Here is a 16082-nt window from a genome sequence, read left to right as displayed (position 1 = left end):
TTGAAAAAATTGGTAGAAATAAATGAGAAAAAAAAAAAGAAGAAATGGAAGAAGAAAAAAAGAAAGAAAAAAAAGCTCATATGTGTGAAGAAAAAAAATGGGAGGGGAAAATAATAAATACAAAAATAAAGAAAAAATAGAAGGAAAAAAAGAAAAAAAAACTGAAAAAATATGAAAAAAAAAACAATACAAAAGAAATGATGAAGGAAAAAAAATGAATGAATAAAAATGAAAAGAAGAAGAAGAAAAATAATGGAAAAATAGATTGAAAAAATTGGTAGAAATAAATGAGAAAAAAAAAAAGAAGAAATGGAAGAAGAAAAAAAGAAAGAAAAAAAAGCTCATATGTGTGAAGAAAAAAAATGGGAGGGGAAAATAATAAATACAAAAATAAAGAAAAAATAGAAGGAAAAAAAGAAAAAAAAACTGAAAAAATATGAAAAAAAAAACAATACAAATAAAATAAAATAAAAAGATAAATTAATAAAAATGAAGAAAAAGAAGAAGAAGAATGGAAAAATAGAAAGAAAAAAAATAAAGGAAAAAATAGAAGAAAAAATAAGTAAGGAAAAAAAAGAAAAAATAACTAAAAAATTGAAAAAATAAAATAAAATTACAAATATAATTATGATAAAAAAATATAGCATTTTTATTAACTACTAATTATATTTCTCATATTTTAATTTTATCTTTAATAAATTTTCTGATAAAAATTAAAAAAATCATAATTCTCAATTTTTTGTACCGTATAAAAACCATACATTTTAAAATTTCAAAAAAGAAGAAAATAAAAAGACAGCCCAGTTGGTCTCATCTTAAGAGGAAAGAAAATAGAAAAGTGTGGCTGCTGGGATTCGAGCCCAGGTCTCCACGGCCACAACTTGGAATTCTCACCACTAAACTACAGCCGCTTTGTTGATATTTACTCCACTACTTAACTTTATAAAATTAAAACAATATTTTGATCAATCGCTTTATTTATTTTTCTTTGTTTTTTTTCAAGGTTAAGATTTCTTTTGTTGGGTTTGCAAGGGTTAAGATTGAATATGAACATTTCAACTACTTTTAGATAACTAAAATGTGTCTTTGAAAAATAAATTGATAAAGCAAACACATATGCATAAGACTAACACAGCAATGCTTTTAAATGGAAATTTCTGATTAATTGAAAACTAACCAACTACAATGAAGTTCCCGCCTATAATATTTTTAGCTAGGTAACGGGTAACGGGGAAATTGCTTGGTACTTCCCCTTAAACAATGTCAATGCATTACATTTCACTTTACAAGATTGTGAGGTTTGACTTTTGTCAAACCTCTCACAAAGCATAGCTCTAGAAGTAAAAAAATTTAAATCTTATACATAAGTATATTATATATGGCTATGTTAGGCTACAACAAAACTAGAAAAATAGAGTAGTGTAGAATAATTGGTTCCAAGTGTCAGGCAAACCAGGAAGGCACCAGTGGCTGCAATCGGCAGAGCGAGCAGGGTTAGCCCTCTGCGAAGGACTCAAATCGCCACTATAAATTGATGGATGACCATCTTTTCTAAGCTCAGAAAGCATTGTTATGTCAAGCAAGTATGCAGGGCTCTCCATATCCCTTATCACACTGTCCACCACCCTCATCTCCGCCGGGTAAGCCCCAATTGGATAGGTCGACCCGCTGATCATCGGTGAGGTTTCACCATAACAGTTCTTTGTTGTTGCAGCCATTGTTGCAGCCATTGTCCCATCATCAGTCCAATCATTTTGGCTGCCAATTGAAACTTCGTGGTTAGAAAGCTAACGAGAATGTGCACTAAAAGTGACCGTGTACCATTTAGTGTGACATTTTGGCTTTGTTTTTGGTAACATTTACTATGCCGACACTACTACTCTACACCCTAAACTAAAAGAGTACATCTACATGTTTTGCATGCAATTTGCATCAAAAATCATAAATGATTGGCCTTTTGTATAAAGCGGGGTTTCTTGTGAAGTACACTATGAATAGAACCAACCCTTTCTTTTGTTGGGACATTTCAGGTGTTAATGCAACCGACAAAAAATAAATGTCTAAATAAATTTCAAGAAAATAAAAGAAGGGGTAAAGTTTTCTTTACCACCTCTCAAAACCCAAAACCGAGTCAGAGCACTTGAATGAATTGGGTCATGGAGATGTCTGCATAGTTAAATTGCAGATCTCCAAAAGTCCAAAAAATACTACTCTATAATAATTAAATAAACTAACGGCTCAAATGTGAATCCAACTGGAACCAAAACTAGTGCAAGGGCCAGTGTAGGGTCTACTTGATTGGTGTGTCTCCCCATGTAATACAGCTAAGTATGTGGTTTGAATTTTCTGTGCTTTGGAGCCAACCAAAACAAATATAGTAGTAATGAAAGCTTAGGTACGCAACTCAATAATTTGAGAGAGAGAAAACCCACCTGTAATGTGTAGGAGAAATAGATAGAAAGAAGACTCTGGTTCTAGTTCTATCAATGTTAGCGTCCACCCAATTGGCCCATGTTCTCATCCCTTTCTCTAAAGCAACCACACGATCCATATCTTGGTAGTATTTTCCTCCTGATTCCATGTAGTCCCACCTGCACATTACCATAAATCCAAGCTACCAAACAAGTTATTATACGAACAACATATATGTATATGTATATGTAACATGTAACATTTACCCAAAACATATAATATATTATTCTATTTTCTCTGGCCACCACCAAACAAATCCACACTACACAAGCATAAATGGCTTCATCATAAAAAGGAAAGGATAGAATAAAGGTAGTAAAAATTTGACTTTTTGTCTTCATCACCTTGGGATATGTTTTTGACTCAATATTTACCTACATAATTTGAAACAACTTTTCTTAGGCTCACATTTTTAGAGAAATTTAAATATTGAAACACTACTAATTTGTTTTGTTTCCTACCCTATGACAAATTATTACTGGTGTCATTTAGTAGTGATGAACAAAATATCCCCTTTACCGCAAAAGCTGCCCAACCTACACCGCACGGCAAGGTATGGCGTACTTATTTTCATTTGATTTGTGGGTTGGTAACCATTTTTTCTCTACTACTGAGGTGCAATGCGGTTTGCAGTAAAGATTTTTCTCTACTGCATCACATACATTTAATCATTTTATTTTATAAAATAAAATAAATATCACTTATCTGTTATTATAAATGTCACTTAACTGTTAGAACATGACCAATTTAATTATTTATATTATAATATCGTGAGTTACACAAGTACAATTATTGTGTGGGAGATGCTCTCACTTTCAGGTTGCATTTGGAAAGTCGCATAGTGTGCATACGGATTAGTGGAAATTACTAAGTTATATTGTTTAACTAAGTAATTACATTGTAACTTGTAATTGGATATAATTGAGGAGTGTCAATTATACTATTTAATTTTCATGGCTCCATAAAAATAGCTGTGATTACATTGTGTAGTTACATAAATAAATAATATTAATTATCAAATATATCATTTTTATTTTCCTCTTCTTTAAAATGTAAATATTTTCTTAGAAAAAGATTCATACTTTCTACTATCTTTCACATTTCTTGGCGAAATTATTTTTCTATTTAACATTGTTATTTTTGTAACATATTTTTAATATTTTGTGTGGTTTTTCAAGCATAAAGTAGTTATAATATATTCTAGTAGATCATGATTTCTATTTTCTAAAGATAGAGTAATGATTTGTGCATCTAAAATATGCACTAAAACATTACACACAGAAGTGAAAATTTATTACAACCAATCACATTTATTTTAAATAAGATTTACTATTTAAAAAAAACAATTGTGTCACGTTAATGTGTGTACATATCATTAATTTCTTCTCTTTAATAATTACATTACTAGGTAGAAGCAACGTGCAATACATATTTGCTTAATTTTAAAGTTGTAAATATTGTCTATAATTTTAATAAAAATCGATTCACTGTTTCTTTTAATATATATATATATATAATAGAATGAATTATAATTTTATAGTATATATAAATAATTATATCAATAATCTCTACATATATAACATCTAAACACAATGTTGACATAGATATATATTTACATGACTACATTACATATATATAAAATAAAGTAATATTTAAAAAGAAATTACTAATAGAAATAAAATAAGAATAGAAAAAGTCATAGTGTACGTAGACAATAATATACATGCATCAACTATTTTTAGTTTCTAATGTATCTCATAATGTCCTTTGGTGAATTTGATAAAGAAAAAGAGTTTCAATCACTTGATAAAAAATAAACTATCACACAAATTAATAAGATAAAAAAATGATGTATGACTTTATTATTTTTAAATAAATATGATTTAATTATTTAAATTATTATAAAATATTTTTAAAATATCATTTTTCAATTAATTAATTAATTTATTTTTGTTTAAGTTTATATTTGTTCTAGTTTTTTAATTTGGCAGTGACAACAAAAGATTATATATTATATGTTTAATATAATATTAAGTTTAAGTTTAATTAAATTTTATTATAAGTTATAAAATATATGGTTTTATTATTTTTAAATAATTATTATTGTAAAATATCTCAAAAATATATTACAATCTACCGATAAATATAAGAATATTTCATTAAAGTTAACGAAAAAATAAATAAAAAACCGTTAAAACCGAGAATTTTCTGTTATCTGCACACTTATTATATAGAAGAGATATTATAACATAATTTCAAACAAAGAACAAAATTAAAAATTTAGCACCAATCTCAATTTATATTTTATTGATTTTCATTTATGTATTTGTTGATTGTATTTGTATAATAAAATGTGATGTACTTGAATTTTTAATATAAAAATGACAAATATCATCTAAATTTATTTTAAATATTTTATGTAGATACAATTTTACTAAATATTAGTTATTATACAATATTTATTTTATTGTGTAATCCTATATAGACACTTTTTTTTTTGTTGAGCAAAGTAATTACACATTTAATTGTAAAAACACTCCCAATTTCCTTATTTTTATTCGATGGAGTTAAATAAATAAATGCGTTAGCACAAGAGAATCATTTATAATCCGATTCCCTCCTATTCTTTTCCAAAACTTCTCCAATATATCTCTACCATTTTTTTTATTCTATTACCTAAACGTGTCCTCTAAGAACAATGGAACCGAAAAAAAAAATTATGTTGCAAGTAAAGCATATGAGAGACAAAGTTTACTGACCCTTGGAGAGATCCTTTGTGGCTCCACCAGTGGCCGGTGTTAAACGACAGCACATCGGCGGCGCGCCACGCATTGCCGTTGCCGGAGATCTCGTCAATCTTTAGAATTCTCTTCCCTTGAAACATGTCTATGTCCACCAAATATGGGGCTCGATAGTATGACAAGGACACACCATAGTCCTGCAATTATTGATAGCAAAGCAAAACCCAATAAAGCCCTCACATTTTGCTATAGTTTTGGCATCTTTTTTTTTTTTGGACAACTTTAGTGTTTCGCAGTTGGCCCCAACTGGCTTAAAAGATTATGACTACTGTAAACATTACCATTGGGACCCTCAATACGGATTCTTAGTTTTGTGCATACGAAAGAATAGTGTAGTAACTGTACACATCTTCTTTTTCTTGATATTTTTTAATTCGATCAAAATGAGAATAATATACGATGAAAATTGAGGCAAGTAAAAATACGAAAATATGTTGCTGCAATAAGCGAGTTTTCCAAAAAAAAAAAAGGACAAATATTGAGCATTGGAAACTCTGGTGAGAGACTGACACAAGTTTTCTTCTTTTTTTCCTCATTTCAGAAATTGAAAACGAATAGAGAGATAATATTATACTGGCATTAAATTGGTCCGCTACCGTTTTAAAAAGTAAATCAAAAAGCTTATTTTATACTCTCTTTTTTCCCAAATCAAATATGCATTTAGATTTATTCTTCTACTTAAAGAAAAAAAACTCACCAAAAACTTGAACGTCGAGATAGGATCCCCTCTGTTCATTTGGGTCTGTGAACCAGGTACTGAAGCTGAAACCATGCAAATCAAAGACTCCCATTGATTCCGTCCAAGTGAATCACCTACAAACATCACTGTTTTTCCTTTCATTTTGAGCAAAAACTCAACCCCATTGAACCTACCATGAAAACGCTAAAATCAAAGTCAATAATTTCGTTTTCGAAAAACCAACACAAACCCACTTCACTACCCTCAAAACCCATCAAAACAAGCCCAAGAATTTCTCACCTTGGGAGCTCACAATTGAGGGGTCTCCAACGATACTTGAGGTAATCAGTATCCGGGCGACCATACATTTGGCAGTTGAATTCAGCATCGATAGCCGGACAATCGGAATACTGATACAATGGGTAGCTTTCATCTCGAACCCAAGTCCCGGCGAACAATGCACAAGTGCTTTGGTTGGTCTGGAACATGGGTTCCCTTCTATGGTGATGGGTGTTATGGTGGTTCCTCAAGCTCATTATCACAGCTGACGAAGCTCTGTGGGATTGGGCCAAAACCCAGCATAGAAGAACCAAACAAAACCCAAGAACGGAACAAGAAGAATGGGAACAGAGAAAAGCCATTGGAGACAGGGGAGAAGAAATGAATAAAAAAGCAGCAGAGTTTGAAAAAGGTAAAGAACCAAACAAGAAAGAAAGGAAGTAAAAGAGAGTAGCGCAGTGGTGGTGAGTTGGATTTTGGCTCTGTTTCGCTTATATTTATAAATAAAAATAAAATAAATAATATCTTTATTATATTGGGGTTATTTTGTTTTGATGTTTTCTTGTGTGCATGTGAAGCCGGATGATCACGTGGGGTTAAAAATTGGACGAGGCGACGGTGGTTCTTTGACCAGTTTTGTTTGCTGTTTCTCACTCTAACTCTACTATCCTTCAATAGGAAAAATACAATTTTCCTCCTCTATATTTTAACTAAATATTAAAAAAATAACCCTTTATTTTTTAAAATATCTTTCTATTTTATCAAATTTATTAAAGATTGTTCTATATTTAATTTTATTCAATTTGTAATATTTTTACTTTTTTTAGAACTAAAATTGGAAATAATAGTAAAAATATTAATTTAAGTGTCATTACAAAAAAATATATTTTTAATTTTAAAAATGTACAGTATATTAATTATAATAAATAAGATTAAAAATATCTTATTAAAAAATCAAGCAGGTTAAAAAAATTAATGTTTGTAAAACATAAATGTTATATTACTTGTTACTATTTTGAAAAAGTTAAAAGAAATTGAATTTAATGTTTAATTAAAATTTTAGGACCAACATAATATTTCATTAAAAAATTAAAGAAAAAAGTATTTCTTAATTAATTTTAAGGAACAAAGAATGCATTTCTTGAAAAATTTAAAGAATGTATTTCTTATTTTGAATTGAGAATGGGAAATTGTGAGTGGTGAACAAAGGAAGATTGCAGAATGACATTACAGTAGTAAACCATTGGTCACAATGCAGTCATTTTATTTTTCTCCACTATTTTTCCATTATTGCATCTGTAACTTTTTTGGACAACGTTTTTAAAAAAGTATTATATTTGAATAAATGCTCCCAAATTATTCACTAATTTGTAAAATGGTCCCTGTAACTTTTATCATTGCAATCAGCCACCAGGTTATGAAATTTCACAAATTTTTTGACAATTAATTTCCTACCTTAAATTTGTAATAAATTATTGTGTACCATAATTTCAGCACGAGTCTTTCACTCAGTTCGTGTACAGCTGGCAAATAAATACATGGAGGAAATAGCCAAAGGGTCCATTTATTATCCACATAGCCAAATGGTTATACGAGGTAGGGATGCATAAGTTGAGAAGCGCGAGTTTATAATATTCATAAGGTACAACCTCCATAGTACGAGCTCGAAAGCATATCCAGCCCGTGGTAACTTGGATATATGGCGTATCCGCGGATCCCCGAAGGCCTAGATATTTTATACGATCATTTATGGCCAATCTGTGATATTTAATGTTTCGGATATTAGAAGACCATTTATTTCGTGATCAAATCACATCCTAGTATAAATGAGAATATTTCATACTAAATGTGATAAATATGTAAATCCGTGATTGACTTACGCGGTTACCCAAACTTGTCTAAGGATTTTCTCTATAAATACTGAAAATATTGGACAGGAAGGGAGACGATTATTCTATTGTTGACGCGGTTCTTCGCCAACAGGTAATTAAGAAAATAAGAAGAAGGGATTAGTGCTTAATAATGAACCGAAATTGATGAATGATCTTTTTAATGGACTGATGGCACAAACACGATTTTTAGGTGGTTCAAAGGTTAAAATCTTTCTACTCCACCAGCCAATGTTATTGCTATATGCCTGATATTCTTTACAGGGTATTTCCTTACACAGTGGAATCCAACCCTTTGCAACTCCCAGAGTCTCCATATTTATAGGAGAGGGCACCTGGGAGTTGGTAAGGGGGGTCATCCCGTGACCTTCTTACCTATCATGTCACTTCTGTGACATTCATGATTAATTCCTAAAACCTGACATGTGAAGTGTGGTCTAATCAATAGGTAAGGGGGATAATGGGCTGCACGGCCCAACCCAGTCGTGGGTGCCTGAATACGCACGTTCATGCTGCGTGTCCGAGAAGTCAGGGGTATATCAAACACGTGATGTCTGATATATGCACGTTTACCTTGCGTGGTTGACTTTATAAAAGGTCATAGCCTCCAACTCCAGCTCGTACTGCGATGCCGCCTCGACCTGTGGCCTTCACAGTTCTGACTCGGTCCTTAAGTAATCTTGGCGAACCTTTGGATACCCCGAGCTAACGAGGTAGGACCTGACGACAACAGCTCTGGTCATGGGGATCCACGTGGCTGATATAATTTAGGCCGTATCTCAGCTCGCTAATAGCCCGTTGGAAAATCAGGGCGTACATCTGTAATACTGAAACTCTACCAAAATAGAGAGAGAAAAACAATAATAATATAGACTCGTGGACTAGGTGGATTTTAACCACTGAACCACGTAAAAGATCTGTGTTCTTGAGAGTTAATTTCTTATTTTGGTTTATCATCAAACACTGATTCAACCTTGTTATTTTCTCAATTCACTGTTGGTGAAAAAATGCGTCAACAGTTTGGTGCTTTCATTGAGAGTTGAGATTAGTGCTTTCATCAAAATCTCAATCAAATCTCATCTTGGTGGTCACTCGCTCAATGCACGACAATGAGATGGAACAGCCTGGTGGGCAAGGGACCCATCATGGCGCTGTTTCAAATGAGCATGGCCCTGAAGTTCAGCAACGACCGGGAAAGCAACCGATGGGTCACGACGATACTGGGAGTTCAGCGTCATCGCCATCAAATCCAAACCCAGACTACTTGACTGCAGTTAAGTTGGAAAACATGCAGTTAAGAAGCCATCTTGCCAAGGCAAACAGGAAAATTGAGGAGGTTTTGGCTCGGTTACCCCCTCTTGCAACCGACGCTAATGTTGGAAAGAGGCAAAGTGAGTCTCATAAGTCCCACAAGAATAGCCGATCAAAACCAAGATGGTCAGTCAGAACTGCCACCCCAAGCTCTGTGCCTACGACGCAAGATCACCAAAATGCTCAACCTAGTGGCCCTCCCAGGGGGCATTGGAACGTCAGTCGATCAGTTAGAACCGTGACCCCAAGTTCGGTACCTTCATTGCACACGCCTGGAAATACCCATGGCAACCCATGAGGAGGGGCTGGAGCAGGCTCACAGAGACAAAATGTTCCAAACAACCCTCCTACGTCATGATCGGGTCGCCAGACGCAAATAGCTAAAAATGGTGGGGCGGAGTGAGCGCGGGCTAATTTAGTTCGCCCTGATGGGACAAGAATTGCCTCCCCAGCCAGGCATCCCCCATCACCCATAAGACATCGGACACTGCCTTGTTCTGCACAGAACATTCCTGCTTATGGAGACAGCAAGAGAAATACTCCTCCGTCTGCCCCTACTCATGTCCCGCAGACACGTATCAATAATCCAGATCCTCAGCCTCAACTGCGAGCAGTAAGCTTCGCAAATGGAAGTTATTGGACTGAAAGTCATCGAAGCGGCAAGTCCGAGGGCGATCTGAGAAACCACCTAAGTTCGGCACAGAGTCCTCGATACGATCCACAGCCTGATCTGCGAGATCGCCTAAATTCACAAAGAAGAAATTCAGCCCGAAATGAAGGAGTCAGTTACACTCGTCAAGGGGGAGGTCCTTCCGAAGTACGTGATAATGGGAATGTCCCATAAAACCAAGCCCGAACTTGGAGGGACAACAACCCGCCAAACGTGTACGATAGGACGGGAGCTGTTGAATAGCCCCAGAATATCCAAGGAACCATGGACCAAACCCTCGAAAGGCTAGTCCAAATGGAGGAGCCAATGAAGAAGCTCCTATCAAAAAAAGAGAAAGATGAGTGTGATTCAGAGGATGAGCTCGAGCTTTTCGCCCCGAATATTGCGGCGACTGCATATCCACTAGGTTTCAGAATGCCACATTTGTCAAAGTTCGATGGAGATGGAGATCCGTTTGATCACCTGGGGATGTTCAACACCATAATGATGGCCCAAAACATCGGGCCTGAGCTAAGATGCCTTATATTCCCCTCAACTCTGATTGGACCAGCTAGGCAGTGGTTCAAACAGTATAAGAGGCATTCAATCAGCTCGTGGAAGAGTTTTTCCACTGATTTCAAGAGAACATTCAGGGCTTCTCAAGTAGCTCGAATTAAGGCTGACTCTTTGGCTAACGTAAAGCAACAGCCCAGTGAACTGTTGAAAGCATATCTAAGTAGGTTTGCCAATGTGGCTGCATGAGCTAGAGATGCCGAAGAAAGTTCCAAGCTCATGGCAATGAGGACGGGAATCCTTGTTGGAGGTGACCTGTGGCAAGAGCTACAGAGGAAAGGAGTTAATACTGTGGACGAGTTCTTGAAACGAGCTCAAAGGTGGGTTAACCTAGAAGAGGCACGAGCTTCCGTCGCAGAAACTAGCCAAGTCCCTGTCCAGCCCGTTGGAGCAGTAACGGATGTTGCAGCTGTGGCTCAAACTGTTGCCCAGGAAAACCAAGGGGGAAATAAAGGGAAATGGTGAGGGAGACCAGAGCGGAACAAAGAAAAACAAGTCCGTGGAGAAATTTAAACCAGTCTACACAACATATATTGATCTCACGGATACTAGAGAACTCATCTTCTTAACTAATTCTACTCGCCTTCCATGGAAGAAGCCAGAACAGTTAAAGAATCAAAGACCGAAGAGAGATTCTTCGAAGTTTTGTCGATTCCACAATGATATCGGTCATAATACTGATGACTGTAGATAGCTGAAGGATGAGATTGAGATTCTCATCAGGGCGGGACCTTTGGTTCAGTACGCTCGGAATCGAGCGACTCTCAATCAGCCCGCCAGACAAAACACTTTGTCAGCTCCTGAAGCTCCAGTGAATCAAGTTGGAGCTCAGATAAATCAAGACAATCCTCTTCTGATAACAGGAGGAGATATAGCCACTATTTCGGGAGGACCTCATCTGGCAGGTACAAGCAGAGGTGCCCAGAAGAGGTATATCAATGAATTGAAGTCCCATAACAGAGTGGAGTTCGTCCTGGAGCAATGGTTATTAAAGCAGCAATGATTGGAAAACCAACCAATCATTTTTATGGAGGAAGATGCCAGCCATGTCCAATTCCCACATAACGTTCCTTTGGTCATAACAGTTCAACTCGCCAATCGAAGAGTCAGGAGGACACTAGTAGATAATGGTAGTTCTGTGAATCTAATTTTTAGGTCCACCTTAGAAAAAAATGGGATTGTTTGTCACTGAGCTGAAGGAAACTTCAATGATTCTATATGGTTTTTCTGGTGAAGGGTCGGCTGCTATCGGAACCATCGAATTGGTGGTAACATTGGGCGACGGTCCACGAACTGTCTCCAAGCTACTTGAGTTTGTGGTCATCGATTGTCCAGCTGCATACAATGCAATTTTGGGCCAACTTGTGTTGATGGCGTTTGAAGCCATAACCTCTATCCGCCACCTTACAATCAAATTCCCCTCATCTGCGAGAATATGCAATGTCATAGGCGATCATCTCGCTGCCATGGAATGCTATAGCATTTCTATGAGGGGAAAATCACAACTCGGGCAGCAAGCGATTGTCATAAGTGACGGAGGTAAGGAGTCCCAGGAAGTCGAAGCTGCCTACGGGATGGAAGAACCTCAAGAAACAAAGGATAGTGACGTCGCCCCAAATGATGATATCAACCTATGAATGGGCGAGGACAGATCAGAGCTCCAAGCTACTAAGGAGCTCGAGGAAGTAAACATAGATCCCCAAGACGCTTCAAGAGTCATCAAGATTGGGAAAAATCTTGGTGATGATAGGAAAAAGGAGCTAGTTAAATTTTTACAAAGGAATCTAGATGTTTTCACCTGGTTCCTCGGTCCCATGAGGATATGGTGGGAATAAGCCCGAGTGTGATCATGCACACTCTAAACTTGGAAAAAAGCGTGCCTGCAAAATCCCAAATACAAAGACGTTTGGGAATAGTCCGAGCTGAAGCATTGGAAGAAGAAGTAGCTCGGCTGTTAAAGTGTGGGTTTATTCGTGAAGCAAAATATCCGATCTGGGTCACGAATTCTGTCCTGGTCCCAAAGTCAATCAGAAAGTGGAGGATCTGCATCGATTTCTCCGACCTGAACAAAGCTTGTCCTAAATATTATTTTCCACTGCCGAGGATTGATCAGTAGGTAGATGCCACCGCGGGACACGAGCTTATGTCCTTCATGGATGCATATTCTGGATACAACCAGATCGCGATAAATCCTGCAGATTAGGAGCATACTAGCTATATGACTCCAACTAATGTATATTGTTACAAAGTTATGCTCTTCGGGCTGAAGAATGCTGGAGCTACCTATCAACGGTTAGTCAACAAAATGTTCATTGGTCAGATTGGGAAAAATATGGAAGTGTATGTCGATGATATGCTGGTCAAATCCAAGACTGTTGATAATCATGTATCTGATCTAAATGAATGTTTTGAGATCTTGAGGAAGTATAACATGAAGTTGAATCCCCAGAAATGTACTTTCGGAGTGGCGTCAGGAAAATTTATGGGATTCATAGTTAATACAAGGGGGATAGATGCGAACCCAGATAAAGTCAGATCATTATTGGAAATGCCTTCGCCTAGCTCGCGTAAAGAAGTTCAGAGCCTGACTGGAAAGGCGGCAGCCCTGAACCAATTTATTTCAAAATCCACTGACAAGTGCTTGTCGTTCTACAACTTGCTCAGAGGAAACAAGAAATTTGAATGGACCAAGGAATGCGAGTAGGCATTCCTCGACCTAAAAATGCACTTGGCTGAGCCCCCAGTATTGTCTAAGCCCATGTCTGGAGAACCCCTGTTTCTTTATTTGGCTGTGACAGAAAATACAATCAGTGTCGTGTTAGTTCGGGAAGAAGACCGCACTCAAAAACTGGTGTATTATATAAGTAAGAGACTTCTTGGAGCTGAATCACGGTATCCACTGATAGAAAAGATAGCATTATGCCTAATATTAGCTTCTAGGAAGCGCAGACCATATTTCCAGTCCCATTCAATCCACGTCATGCCCGACTAACCTCTAAGGCAGGTATTACAAAAACATGAAACGTCGGGACGTCTTTTAAAATGGGCGGTTGAACTCAGCCAATTCGAGATAATGTACGTACCACAGACCTCGATCAAAAGCCAAGCCCTTACTGATTTTGTGGCTAAATGCACTAGATTTCAAGAGGAGCTTTTGAAGGAACTGGTGCAGGAGTTGTGGAAAATATTCGTAGATGGCTCATCGAATGAGAATGGATCCAGAGCTGGGATAATATTGATCTTTCCAGAAGGGCTTCGATTCCATACATCTCTGAGATTCGAATTCAAAGCATCTAACAACAAAGCCGAATATGAGGCCTTGTTAGCCGAACTTGGAATGGAAAAGGAACTGAAAGCAAAGGTCGTCCAGTGCTATAGTGATTCCCAGCTCGTGGCCAATCAGGTGTTGGGGGAATATCAAGCACGTGGTGCCAAGATAGCGGGTTACCTAGCTAAGGTCAAGGGGGATCTATCATAATTTGAGTACAGTACAGTTGAACAGATATCTCTTGAGCAGAACTCTAATACTGACGCTTTGGCAAGGCTTGCCACCACCAAGGAAGCTGAGACTTTGAATGTAGTACCAGTGGAATTCTTGGAGAGTCCAAGTGTGGCAGAAAAAATGATAGAGGTCAAGATCATTGACACGAGGCTGACCTGGATGACCCCCATATTGGAATACCTTACAACAGGAAGGCTACCTGAGGAAAGAAAGGACGCGAGAAAAATACTCTATCAAGCTCCGAGGTATGTGATAGTGGATGGAACATTATACCGACGTGGTCATTCACTGCCTCTTCTATGGTGTGTTCTGCCTGAGGATGCTAAAACCATTCTGCAAGAGGTGCATGAAGGCTTTTGTGGAGATCATGCTGGGGGAAAAACCTAGCCTTAAAAATATTAAGGCGGGGTTATTTTTGGCTCACTTTAACAAAAGATTCCATCTCCCATATTCAGAAATGCGACAAATGACAACGCTTTGCCACAGTCGCCCGAGCTGCTCCAGTTGAGCTAACGATGATCTCATCCCCGTGGCCATTCACAGTCTGGGGAATTGACTTAATATGATCCTTACTTATGGGAAAGGGAGGAGTTCGTTACGCGGTGGTGGAAATTGATTATTTCACAAAGTGGGTAGAGGTCGAGCCTTTGGCAACCATCACTTCAAAGAGAGTCCTGGACTTCGTGGTGAAAAACATTGTATGCCGATTTGGCCTTCCGAAAAAGATCGTGTCAGATAATGGAACCCAGTTTGACAGTGATCTCTTCACCGACTTCTGTGAAAAGCATGGTGTTATTAAAAGTTTTTCTTCGATAGCATATCCACAGGCCAATGGACAGGTCGAGGCTGTGAATAAGACCCTAAAGGTGAGCCTTAAGAAAAGGTTAGATGAGGCCAAAGGAGTCTGGCTTGAGCAGGCCCCGCAAGTACTTTGGGCATACCGAACTTCCCACAGGACCTCCACAGGACACACTCCTTTCTCCTTGACCTTCGGAAGCGAGGTCGTCCTTCCCGTCAAAGCAAAGGTAACCACGCACAGACTAAGGACATTCAGCCAGGAGCAGAATGGTGAGCTACTTAACGCGTCTCTCGACCTGATTGATGAGAAACGAGATGATTCACAGTTACAGCTTGCGCATTACCAACATAAAATCACTCGTTATTTTAATTCTAAGGTCAAGAGACGTAGTTTGGATTGGGCGATGGTTCTCCAAAGGGTCTTTTTGGCAAACAAGGATCCCAAGGACGACACTTTAGGCCCGAACTGGGAATGACCATATCAGATCATGGAAGTTTTGCGTGAGAGAACTTTCAAGTTAGCTCAGCTTAGTAGAGAAACAATCCCACGGACCTGGAATACCATGCACCTAAAGAAGTATTACTAGTAGTATAACCATCCATGTAAGGCTTAATTATAAAAGCCATTTAACTAAATAACGAGAGATTATTATGTAATTTTTCTTGTTAATGCAATTATAAATAATTTTTCTTTATAAGGTTATTTATAAATTAGCTCGTGTATTAGTGTTTGTAAAAGCAACCAAGAATTTTTTTACATTTTGGCTACTTGGGGGGCATATAACCCGAGGTGCATCAGAACAAGGTTGCCGATTGAGTTTAAATTACTTAAAATCCTGGATACAACTAGGTTAGAAACTTAGAAGCTTGGAAAATTGATTATTCGATGACTTTTTTAAGAGCTCGAGGTGTCAATAAACCTAGCATGAACTAAGTTTAAATCACTTAAAACCCTGGATACAACCAGGTCCAAAACTTCGAAGTCAGCAAAATTGAATATTCGATGGCTTTTCTAGAAGCTCAAGATGTCAATAAACCTAACATGAACTAAGTTTAAAATATTTAAAATCCCGGATATAACCGGGCCCAAGGCCTGACACTTAACATGTATGATATAAATCAACACATT

General features: G+C 37.0%; 1 protein-coding gene across 1 annotated transcript; it reads right to left on the bottom strand.

The window, feature by feature from the left end:
• Positions 1-1138: 1138 nt before the first annotated feature.
• Positions 1139-6709, bottom strand: LOC133791940 (protein PMR5-like). The gene is made up of 5 exons (XM_062229848.1): positions 6253-6709; positions 5971-6142; positions 5232-5410; positions 2433-2591; positions 1139-1758 (listed from the first exon to the last, which is right to left on the bottom strand). Exons 1-5 carry the CDS (start codon positions 6591-6593, stop codon positions 1404-1406), a joined length of 1206 nt encoding a protein of 401 aa, XP_062085832.1. The 5' UTR covers positions 6594-6709; the 3' UTR covers positions 1139-1403.
• Between the last annotated feature and the right edge of the window lie 9373 nt (positions 6710-16082).

The sequence above is a fragment of the Humulus lupulus genome, chromosome 7, assembly GCF_963169125.1.
Source record: "Humulus lupulus chromosome 7, drHumLupu1.1, whole genome shotgun sequence".
NCBI classification, from domain to species: Eukaryota; Viridiplantae; Streptophyta; class Magnoliopsida; order Rosales; family Cannabaceae; genus Humulus; species Humulus lupulus.
Note: the sequence above shows the minus strand (reverse complement) of the source record. Positions and strands in the feature narration are given on the sequence as shown.

Coding starts and splice junctions, on each gene's coding strand:
- LOC133791940 (XM_062229848.1), bottom strand. CDS start 6,593: ATGGCTTTTCTCTGTTCCCATTCTTCTTGTTCCGTTCTTGGGTTTTGT. Junction 6,143..6,252: donor CTCAATTGTGAGCTCCCAAG/GTGAGAAATTCT, acceptor TTTTCATGGTAG/GTTCAATGGGGTTGAGTTTT. Junction 2,592..5,231: donor CACAAAGGATCTCTCCAAGG/GTCAGTAAACTT, acceptor GGTAATGTGCAG/GTGGGACTACATGGAATCAG.